This window comes from Kogia breviceps, chromosome 5, assembly GCF_026419965.1.
Source record: "Kogia breviceps isolate mKogBre1 chromosome 5, mKogBre1 haplotype 1, whole genome shotgun sequence".
NCBI classification, from domain to species: domain Eukaryota; kingdom Metazoa; phylum Chordata; class Mammalia; order Artiodactyla; family Physeteridae; genus Kogia; species Kogia breviceps.
In genome coordinates this window covers 127539937-127552622 of record NC_081314.1, presented here as the reverse complement: position 1 = coordinate 127552622, position 12686 = coordinate 127539937, and the positions used below count along the sequence as shown (strand labels likewise).

At 33.5% G+C, this 12686-nt stretch overlaps 1 protein-coding gene across 2 annotated transcripts in view; it reads right to left on the bottom strand.

The window, feature by feature from the left end:
* The window catches only part of NCAM2 (neural cell adhesion molecule 2), a 492766-nt gene that overhangs the window by 40263 nt on the left and 439817 nt on the right, over positions 1–12686 (bottom strand). For both annotated transcript variants that reach the window (XM_067034950.1, XM_067034951.1), the window contains exons 14-15: positions 10678–10799; positions 11–191 (exon numbers count right to left, since the gene is read on the bottom strand). In XM_067034950.1, the coding sequence (XP_066891051.1) occupies positions 11–191; positions 10678–10799 (303 nt within the window). The remainder of the gene's footprint in view (positions 1–10; positions 192–10677; positions 10800–12686) is intronic.

Genomic DNA, 12686 nt, shown 5'->3' with positions numbered 1-12686 from the left:
GTTTGCTTACCTTTGATAATGTTGGGTTTTGGTGGCATGCTGAACTCATAGACTGTTGGTTCTGAATATCCCAATCTATTGGCAGCTGTAATTTGAACTTCATACCCCATTGTCCACTGTAGATGCTCTAAAATAATATGGTCTTTATTTCCCTGCACTGTCTTCTCTAGCCACTGGTCTTCTTTATCTTTCTGTAAAGGCAATACAAATATATTTTGTAAATACCCATGCACTAAAGTTGTGATCTTTAAAAAAAATAATTTATCTTGAAATGGAGCAAGTGGGTTTATTAAATCAAAAAAAGGATATTTTCTCATTCACTGGGATAAATGAAGTTGTATATAGATGAAGTTATTTCTAAGATTTTTCCACAAAAAATGTAACGGTTTTTAAATTAGCTGGAGTGATAATTCATAATTAATCCTTGATGATTCAAATGATAATTCACCTCCATTAAGAGTTTTTTAAATTTCACATATGTTAGTTTGCTGTTTAGCCACTTTGTTGATTATTAATAATCATGTGAACAGGGAAAACAAAATATTATATATAGAAAAAGCTTAACATACCCATTAAAATAATTTCCAGAGACTATTGTTTAATGTTTGGGGCAGGGCAGGCAGTGGGTAGTAAAGTGTCTTACAAATAAAGTCTGGATTTTTAAAATAGATTTAAATTTCCATTATCATTTTTTATTACTATGATGTTTTGGACTTATAATGAAGCAACATACAAGAAAAACTATTACCTCTTAAACAAATTATTAACATAAGAAAATAAAATATGTTATCTTATCCTGAACATTCTATACTTAAATCCAGATTCTTTTTCTAAAATAAATGTTTTGGACAACATGCTATTTGAATAACCCCTTTAAAAAAATACTATGACTACAGTTACAAATAATTGAAATAATTTTATGGATTAAACTATCCTAAGCAATGTGAACATTCAGCTGAGTCATATGTTAACCATTTAAAGTTTAAATGGTAATCTCTGCCTGCGTCCCTCATCTCTATTACAGAAATGAGGGTAGCAGCTGCCTCTGTTAGCTTTCATGAGGAAGCAAAGAGGAAAACTGAGTAAATTGTATATTCCAGGGCATTAAGAATCATAACCACTTAACAAATGACAGCTATTATTAAAAAGAAACTATTTTCATAATAACTATACAGAAATGAAATATTTTTCTCTGAAATCACACATCTAATAATCCAATAATCCATCACTGCCATTGAAAATCTCAATTTCCCAGAGGCGTAATTATAAATAAATTGTAACCTGGACATAGTAATAGATAGACATATAGATATATAGACAGCTCAATAGATCGATTAGTCAAACTTTTTTTAACCTCAGAGCTCAGCCCAGTATTACGTTATGTTGAGCCAATATTTTACAATGTTTATTTGACTAGAAAGAATAACAATGTTTTCTACATTTATAGTGCAAAATGAGGATTTATTATCTAAAATCAAATTCTGGAAGTTAAATTCATGATTGCATTAAATTGATGGTACTACAAATATTAAGTATCCTTCAGAAGGAGATAAGACCACATTACAGTTTTGGTACAATACTGTGATTCTCTTTTCCGACTTAATTGGTTCCATAGAACTTTTATTACAGAGGAAGTCAGTTGGCCTTTTTTGTTGCTTCATCTAAAACTGGAGATACTAACCCCTCCAAGTGTTTCGGACAAGGACTTAAAATTATCATATAAACAAGAGGTAAATTAACTTGCTTCTGAAACTTATAAACTGACTAATTTATTAGACTGGGCTGGTGTCCAGTGTTATGAAGTGTACTGAAAAGCCATTGGAAAACAACAGTTTGGACCAGAAACCTTGTAACTTGTCTAAGTCATTAAATGACTAGTAAAGTTAAGGAAGGAATCTAGGTGTGTTTTTGAATTGCTTAGAATAGCTGTGTCATTAGCCAGGATTGTCCCAACATCCGCTTTCTTCATCAGTTCATTCATCAATCATTCAGTCTTTAGTGGATAGTGAGACTGTTCTAGAACTATGAACACAACAGTGAATAAAACATGTACAAATCTTTATTTTGGAGTTTACAAACCAACACAGAAGGAAGACATGAGTTCTTTGAAAAACAAGAGGGTGTTTTGGGAGCATATAATAGGGAGAACTAATAGAGTCCAGGAATCAGGAAGGTTTTCTCTGGGGAAGTAATGTCAACTTTGCTGGAAATAAGAAACTCCAGTACCATGTTTCTTTTCATTCATCCTCACCTAGTTAATGAAGATGTGATTCTTTCACAGAAGTTTAGATCCAAAAAAATAGGCAAAATGACTGAAAACATCTGAAAGATGCACAACCACTGGGAGATGTAAAAACAGACACTGTATGTGTATTGTTTTAAGTACATTTCAAAGCACTTCAGGGCTTCCTTGGTGGCGCAGTGGTTGAGAGTCCGCCTGCCGATGCAGGGGACACGGGTTCGTGCCCCGGTCTGGGAAGATCCCACATGCCGCGGAGCAGCTAGGCCCGTGAGCCATGGTCTCTGAGCCTGCGCGTCCGGAGCCTGTGCTCCGCAACAGGAGAGGCCACAACAGTGAGAGGCCCGCGTATCACAAAAAAAAAAAAAAAAAAGCACTTCATAGGTATTGACCAAAAGAAATATAAAGCTTACAAAAATCTCCACTGAAAAGTAATTTTAGATCATATATGATATATGACATATATACACAAACATACATATAAAGAGTAAAATACATATATAAATCTTTGATATATTGTAAATTGTATATAGACACACATATACAGAAAGGAGGAGATGAGGAGTAGGAAGACTGAATGATCAGATAAGGACAAAGTTACACAAAGCAGTAGAGAGTTGCCCCTGTGGATGTCCCTTTACCTCAATAATTAAGTATAAATTCTAATTTATTATCAAATACTTGGTGAAAGTGAATATTTGTGTGGAAATCCAGAGTTGAGTTTTGTTTCGGATCTGAGTGGAGATGTGGGTGAAAGAGCCAGAAATAAGCCAACAGCTGATATCTGGATTACCCTAGGATACAATTTGTTCTTCAGAGGGACAAAGAGGCTTCACGTCCTTTAGGTTATTCTCCAAAAATACTATTTCTGAGAATTGAGCATTTGAAGTGAAACTTCCTGACAAGCCCAAGGCATGCAGATAGTCTCTTGTGAATTTCCAATCACTTAACTTTCAATTGTTGAAGCTCTTAGCATGATAAATTAAAAGCCCCTCCATCATTTTAGATAGTTGGACTGATGGCATGAGGAACCGAAAGGAGTTCTAATAATTTCCCCAATTTGAATCAATTTCATCTTCCATTCACCATTAGACAAGGAGGCTTTTTAATCCCTTAATTGCTATTCTTAGGGAATAGAGGAAAAAATAAAGTGGGTGTTACCAAATACTTTCCTAGGCATCAAAATCTCATTTATGCATTTATAGAGTGCCTAATTTACAGAACTTAAATGCTGAGGGAACAATTTAAGATAATCTAGTTGCAAAAAGTTCCCCTAGGTAATTTAATGAGATGATTTGCTGAGTACGGCTATTATTAATAAGCCAGTTAAATGTTGAAGGGCAGCTACTGAAAAAAATATGGTCATTTTGTTTTGATATAGTTTCTTTTAAGCAATCTTTTTTGTCAAAACATAGATAGCAGGGCCATATGACCATTAAGGGGACTCATTAAAAGTTAGTCTAAAATCATAATATCAGCATATAGGAAATATTTGCTATCAGCTGCATAGAGAGAAGAGTGGAGGAGAGATGAAGAGAGTTTTGGTTTGCTTATCTGTAGATGACTCCTTGACTGCTTTTCTTCATAATAAGAAGAAATCTACTAACTTTCTTTTCAAAGTCTCAGGATATATATGGTCAATATCATCTTAAGTAAAAACTGAATAATTATAAAAAGAGAGGGAAATAGAGGAGGTGAGCTTGTATTAACCTGATTAATTTTAAAGTTCCTGTGACTGTACTGTGTTACGATTTAAGATTGTGTGTTCCCATGCAAGGCAGTTCCTGGTTCCTGGACTTCTAGTAGCCTGGTTCAGCTATTCACTACTTGTATGACCTTACAGAAGGCCCCAGAATTCTCTAAAGCTCTGTTTGCTACTCTGAATATGAGAGGTGATTTAGCAATCTGGATAATTTACACACACACACACACACACACACACACACACACACACACACACACACACACTCTGCTGTGATTGGGAAAAATGCAAGGTTTGGAAGTTTTTAAGAGAGTTTCAAATTCTAATCTCCTTTTTTAAAGTTATTATAGTTGATTCAAACTGCCTTTGTTCCAGGTCCTGAAGCTTGATAAAATTTTGTAAACTGGACCCTACTTTATCGATTCCTACTCTCCATCACCAACGTACTTGTTTAGGGAAAAATAAGATCTAATTTTTCCTATTCATCACGTTCTGTATTCTCACATCCCATGAAAATTCACACAGTGCAAGTGCTTTCCCTTGCATTTATTAATTCTTGTATATATTAATCTAAATACAGGATCAGTTATAATTGCACAACGTAGACTAACTCATTTATTGTCATTGATGCATTTATTCATTCAGACAACAATTAGTCTATTTGATGCTAACAATACAAGGATGAATAAAAATCAGTATTTTCACTAACAGCAAAGAAAAAAATACCAAAAAGTTTAGTAACCTTTAATGTCCATAGCTATTCAATGTTGGAAAATATTTCAAAACTTAAACTGATGGCTTTAAAGAAATGTCAATATACACAGCTAGACATAATTAAATTAGAAAATAAGTTATTAATAAACTATTAATAATTTATTAGAAAATAAGTTCCCTCAGCAACAAAACCTCAATTCTACTTATTTATTATTTTAATACCCTTTTCAAAATTAACTTTTCTTTTTCTATGGCCAATGAGATACAACTTTCCAGACTTTGAGTCAGGCTTAAGAAGGTCAATTATGACCTAGAAACACATGCTGGAGAAGTGTTTCTTGTCTCTATAGTATATTTCTCAAAACTGATGTTAGGTAACTAATTTTATTTAACCCTTCTTAGCTCAGGAAATTTATTTAATGTACCAACACTAAGTGATAGTTATGATCTGATACCTATCATCAAATTAGAGAGAAAACAGTGAAAAACTAATGGAAGCATGTACAAAAGTATTTATTAAATTATATAGAGTTCTTTTGACATTACAATATGAAATAGGTAAAAATATTCTGCACATAGAATAACTGCTTTAATTTTTTCTATACACGTTATGAGATTAATGTTTGTCTTTATTCTCCAAATACATTGTTTAATTTCACTGACTTATTAGAGATGTTAATTTTCACAATGGGTCCATAGAGGCATCTAATTCTGCTTTTATTACTCTAGTTCTGTTCTAATAGATTCTGTCTTCTCAATAGGCCACTGAACAAAGTTGTGTGCTCTATCTACTACAAGATAACATAGAATAATGTGTTTCCTGATTCATAATCTATAGGAAGTTAAACATTCTCTATATTACAATATGATTAGTCTTCCTTTTCTAGTGAAATGCAGGTTTAAATAGTCAGATTCAAAGTCTTCTGTAAATCAACACTCACATAAGGAACATATTATCTCAATTTTGTTTCCTAACTTACAAAACATATAGTCCTGTGCACAGGGGAGTTGAAAGGTAGGGTCAAAGAAGCAATCAAGTAAAACTCATAAGAGTGTTCCTTACTTTCCAAATTTACCTATTTTATTTCCATAGATGTTATCTAACTAAAAAAATGCATTGCATACAGCTAAATAAAATTTTAAGGTGTTCAGCTGCGCTTTGCTCCACTGTAGAATTCATGCAGTTTGAGGAACTAATAGAGGAAGTAGCTCGGAATCATACAAAGAACAGTAATAAGTTATTTTTGAAATAGTTATTATTTCAATTACAAGTGCAACTATCAAGGTAAATGCAGCTATAAACATTTAGCAACTGAATCTTGAACATGAAAGTTTTTAATGTGAAGAAGTAACATGTTGAGAAAGAAAATGTAGAGAAAATTATTCGTCCCCAAGATGGGCTATTGTTTGACCACATAAATATAACTTTATACTGAATCTTGGAATTTTCAATTGGGCCTGCAGAGCATGATATTTGCGGGATGGAGGAGGTGGTAAAGGGAGAGAAAGGAAAACAGGAATATGGAGATGATTTTAGTGTATTGGAGTACAAGGCATACCACTAAATGATATGGTAAAGATGAAGTGGATCAGAATGGTTGTAGTTGGAGGCACAGGTCCTAGGCGGTTGAGTTAAGATGGGACAGTGGATGAGGAGTCAATACAATCTCCACAGGCAAATTTCAATTCAGCCCTTACTGCTGCAAAAGCATTTCTGCTATAAAGTCTCATGTTTTGTTTCCCATTCCCACAGGTGACCAAGTCACCCAAATTCTGTAAGGTTCAGTTTGTCCATTAAAAAATGTGAAAAAAAATCACTTTATGTATGATTATATTTTTTTTCTTTGTTTTTTCTTCCAAGAGTTAGCAATCCCTTCCTTGAAATACAAAGGATATGAGGAATTACTTTTACAAATCTTACCATAGAAGCCCAAAGTTCTACTAATAAAACAGTGTTCCCTGCTAAAATGCTAATAAGCTTTAGAGCAGTAACCCAGTAATTGATTATCCATCAATTACAGCTATGTTTGAATTATGCAACCAATCATTTTCATTATGATATTTAAAATGAGATCCACTAGTAATTTTTGTAGTTAAATAAAGCTGGCTCTTGGAAAGTAAGAGGAGAGTGTTGGCAAGACAGAGATAAGATGGAATTGGGGAGAAACTAAAACTTTCTTTTATTGGTAGAGTAAACACGGATATTGAGTAAATAGGCAAAAGCAGGGCATTGCTAACATTAGGCTGGTTGGGGGCAGGGTGGCGGAAAGAAAGGCAAAATAATGGAAGCTAGAGATTTACTGAAAAAAAAAACTTTTTCAAGTTTTAATCTGAGGCGGAGCCACATTAGCTACATGTAAAGGTAAAATATATTGATGACCTATCTAAATTTGAATCACTCAAAATTTTCCAATCTTATTATAGTTAACACTTATCTGTAACACTTTACTTATCTGTGTCCTTGTATGTTTCACACAAAACTTCTCATAGAAGACTAATTCTAATACACATTAAGGAAACCAAAGTAAACTTGGTCAGCATTTTAAACAGCAATTTATGTTTTCAAATATATATATATATATATTTTCCCTTGAATGTCTATTTCCATTTTGTGAATCTAATTGGCTCTAAACAGATGTAGTGATACTCCAGTGAACATTTTCGTTTCAACAATGACTGGGACCACTATTTGCAATAGAGTGAGTGGGGGTGGGAGATTCTAAACATACTGTAATGGGTGGTTGAGTTCTGGATGGACCACTGTTATGTCACCCAAAGTGCCAATAATGTGCCTTTTTAGATACATAGGATTCATGACAGGTGCACTGTTATGGACTAAATTGTGTACACCCTCACAGATTCATATGTTAAAGTTCTAATCTCCAATGTGATTCTATTAGGAGATGTAGCCTTTAAAGAGGTAATTATGGTTACATGAGGTCCTTAGGATGGAGCCCTAACCCAAGGACTTGTATTTCATAAGAAGAGGAAGAAATACCAGAGATGTGTGTGCACAGACAAAAGGCCACGTGAGGACACAGCAAGAAGGTAGCCATCCACAAGCCAAGGACAGAGGCCTTGGGAAAAACTAAACCTGCTGAAACTTTGATCTTGGTCTTCCAGACTCCAGAACTGTGAGAAAACACATTTGTGCTGTTAAAGCCACTTGGTCTGTGGCATTCTGTTATGGCAGCCCTAGCAAACTAAGACAGCCTTTATAATGATAAAGATAATTACTTTAACAGTATGTTGAAGACTCCATTGTTTAGCTGACCCAACTCCCAACTATAACACCTTTCTTTTAGTGGTGGTCATGAGACATATTCTATCTAATGAGACATAATTCTAATTCTGCTTGGTGGAGTCTTTGAAAAATGTGTATGGTATTGCTGGAAAAAACAGACAAATTAAGCTTAAACAGCTTATTGCTCCTTTTGTTCTCTTTGCTCTCTTCAGGTTCTAAAAGTAGATGTGAGGGCAACATATTAGGAACACAAGATAATCTATATGAAGACAAAAGCCAACATGCTAAGGATGAAAGAACATCAGGAAACACAATTTGGACACCTGACTGTATAGCTGAACAAAGTCACAGCATTCCTACATATGCATGCTGTATGAGTAAAACTCACTAACAGATGAAGAAAAGATACAATTTGAAAGAATAAATATTTGCCATCATCAATTGAAATGAATGATTCTGGTTAAACTCAATATAACATCTGTGTTATTTCTAATATCAACTCTTCAAAAGGCCAAGACAAGCACAGCTTTTAGTTTTAGGTAGAAATTATACATATAGAGAGTATATTAAGCATATTTTTACAACTTGTCTTTGAATTTCAGGGTTCACCATGGGATTTTATTGAGGTTACCTACAAATTCTTACCATTCATCTGGATTTTGTACCATAAATTTTTCTGGGTGCAACTTTAGGCCACAATCTGCATTCAAGTTCTTTTCTCCCAGTTTAATTCCCACTAATTTGATTTAAGCGTATGACCCTTACAGAGAGACTCTTTCCCTTCCAAAGAGTTTCCAGATGGTCAAATAAGAATGGCCAAGAAACCTGGCTTGACTACTGAAACACCATCAGATTCATAGAGAGACAAGTGAGCCTTTCAGAGTTGTTTTGGAAGGGAGGCATGAAGTATCCATAGCAAATTAGCCATAAGACACACACAGCTGTTCATCGTCCCCAGCTTGAAACTTGCAACAAAGAGGGGTCCTGGGAAGGGGATATCAGTTGGAAATGTAAAAGACTGAACTGGTGTCTAAAATTATTTGTTGACGTATGCTACTCAAAATTAGACTCCTTTTTACTATCCCTCAGAATTGAGATGTTTGGATACTACGTATAAAATAGACAACTGATGGAAACATACTGTACAGCACAAGAAACTCTACCTAATGCACTGTGGTAACCTCAATGGAAGAGAAGTCCAAAAGGGAGGGGATATCTGTATGTGTGTATGGCTGATTCATTTTGTTGTGCAGTGGAAGCTAACACAACATTGTAAAGCAACCATACTCCAATAAAAATTATTTTTAAAAAATGAAAATATTTAGATGTTTAAATTTAAAAGCAACAACATTATAATTTAGAAAATTGTGGATTTGTGGGAAAATAGCTAAAATTCATCTATGTACTATTAAGGAGCAATTATACTATTTTCTAAAATATAACAAACTTGGAAAGTATTAATAAGTGTTCAGTAAACATAAACATGAAACTGAGACATTATGGGCCTAATCATAGACATTAGTAAAACAGAAAGTAAAAAAAAAACTAAATTAAAAATAAAATGATCACCTAAATTTCCAAGGTTTGCCTGATGTGGAGAAAAAAAATAGGGAATATTTTTCAATCTGTTTTGTGAGGCCACCGTTACATTGACACTATAAAACAAACACAAAAAAGTAATCATGCCAACTGGAAGCCAGAAAAATTTTTAAATTCGGTGTTACATTTCAAAAATTGCAAGAAATGAGTAGATGTTGGAATACAAAAAGATGTATGTGAATTAAAAATGATAGCTGCACATAATTTTGTCATGGAAACAAATTTAGGGGAATTTATTAAAAATATTAAAGTGAATTTTGAAAGGATGGAAAAGGAAAAAAATTAAAATAAATCGAATTGACACAGTATTATCGAGATAATCATAATCATTAGTAAATAAACTTTACAAAGTTTAAGTAAAATTGTCTTTCATTTTTAACATATTCCATAGTAGACACAAATACTCAATGGTTCTTATGGCAAAGTTGTTAACAGAAATCACTTCTAGTGGACTTTCAAGTCATTTTCAGATGAAGGCAAAATCTATCAGGTGACTTTCTTCATCGCGCTGCAACTAGAGGACATCCTTCATCCCCTGAATAGAAGACAAGTCCCCAAGCAGCTTTGAGCTGCCCAAAACCCCATATTAGTGCTAATTAAACTTGAAGAAATCTATTTCCTCTTTCTCAAGTCAAATGTGGCCATTCTTTTTAAAATGTTGATTAAGGTGATTTATTTTGTAAAATCCATATTAAATAATAAATGTATTTTGAGTTAATAATAATTTAATAATTCATGAAAATGGATAATAAAATAAATTTGAGATGTGATCTGTTTATCCTACCTACAGTAACTAAAGTTGAGAAGATAGCTTAGCTTGAAGTTACCAAAATCAAGCAGAGTGGAAGGTGAAATATCCTGCTAACCTTGTCAGAAAAATAGGGAAAATGATATCTCATTGCTGAAATGTTGCTAAGTTTAGAAATCACAAGATGAAAACCATGGTATTATTTTGATTATCTATGCTTAGATTTGACAAAAAACAAACAAACAAGCAAACATTCTACAACATATAATGATGAATTTCAGCAATGGAAAATTAGCATTTGAATTCCTATGAAAACACTTTATCACTGTTGTTACCTAATACGCATTCACTTCTGATATATCTATGAATTCAATGCAAATTTAATGCAACTTGAAAACACTGTGCAAAATGATAATAAACAGGGTACTTACACTTCTATATTTCACAATGTATTCCAAAATAGGGGCCCCTCCATCATCCTGTTTGGTGATACTGAGTTTAAAGCTCTTCCCGCTGCTTGGCTGTCCATGTATCGATGGAGGGCTTGGTTCACCTATATATGCAATACAACATTCTTGATATTTGCACAGACCTCATATATGTAGAGAAACTGAATTTTAATTTAAAAAATGTATCAAAATGTATGATGTTATCCTGGGTTTATTTGTCCTCTGTTGTGATATAAACCCTGATCCTCTTTTTATCCATCCAAGAAATAGAAACATTCATACATTTGGAAGAATCATGCCAAAATTGTGAAAACTCAGAACTAAATATACCGTTTATATTGCAAATGCTCTGAGAATAGAACTCATTACATTACACAAGTGTACAACTTTATTTCTTGTATTAATAGTCTACTATCATTTTTTTCTAATGTAAGTAGTTTGTAAACATTTTGTAAATATTTATGAATATAAACATATTGTCATCAAACTATATAAAATATATACCTACCAGGAAATACAATAATTTAGAAATTAGTTATCTGCTTAAATAAACAGTTTTTAGCTAGACGCAGATCTTAATAAAGAAATTTTGTAGTATCCAATCCATAGGCAGGTTTCAAAGCTGTCTTTTTTCTTTTTTTAAAATTCTAGTTTCATGAAAATACTTCTTTTTAGTATTATTATTCACAGGGAGATGGTCTTATAATAAAGATATTTGTACTATTTTTAATATGAACAGGGATCTACTGAAGTGGAAGAATTTTCTATATGATGGATGCCATCACTGCTTGGCAACTTGGAATGGGAATTCTCTGTCCTGTGTCACTTATGTGATGTCCTTGGGCATGCACTGGCATCCTTTGCCTCTGTTTCCTCCAATTCCCTATGGATATGGATATGGATATGATAAGGTAACACTAAGAAACTTTTAGTGAACATGATTTAATTTGCAAGGTTCCATAAAACTGTAGTACCTGGCCTACTCAGAGGAATGCCAAGACAGACAAACTAAGCAGAATATCGTGGAGAGGATGGCATGCCTCCCACACTAGAGAATCTGGGGGTTTTCTCAGCAGATTACCTTTATTTCCAACACAGTGTTTATAAACTTCAGCAAGTGAGTATTTTATTTGAGAAAAGGCAAATCATTAAAGAAATATGACAATTGAGAGTGTTGACATGCAAGTAAATAGTAAAATAGCCTTGTATGTATAGTACAACCATACAGAAATAAGGTAGATGGAGACATTATACAGTGATTGTTCATTAAAGTTAATTAAGTTAGTGTGAAGGTATTATGACATGACATGATTTACATGCAACATAATGTATTTTCAATAAACGCATTACAACTACTCCACAAAACAGTACAATAATGTCTTAAAATAATTCAATAAGAGAATATGAGAAAAACTATGAAGGGTGGTGCTGCTGAGGACTCTAAGCAGAGAAGGGATAGATCTCCACTTAAATAATGCAAAGTCGTTCTAGAATCATTTTAGTCTGAAAGTGGGATTATGAGTCAAGATGTACTTGCAGTCGTTCTGGTGACAGTAATAAAGAGGAACTGAAAAAGACACTGGCATCAGGAACGGAGGCAAGAGAACACATCTGACATTTTACGATAACCGACAGAAAAGAACTGGTCACAAATTAGGATAAGATAATTATTGCGGTCAATTTGCCTGCCCTAATATAAGTATATAACAGACAGGGTTATACATAGATTTTATAATGGTGTTTGTTTAGTCACACTCAGGTTTTCTCACATTTTTAAACAATTTATTCAACATAAATGAAATCTATACTGTTTTAAGTCTATCTAACTTCATGTAAATGCAGTTGACTTCACTCCAAAACAGGATAGTAACAAGAAGGAGGCTGCAGTAGTTATTCTTCTGCCGTCACCATTGCAATGGATTAATTTAGTAGTACCTTTTTCTCACAATTAGGGTCTATATAATTCATGGAATAAAGGCGATGGTCATGCT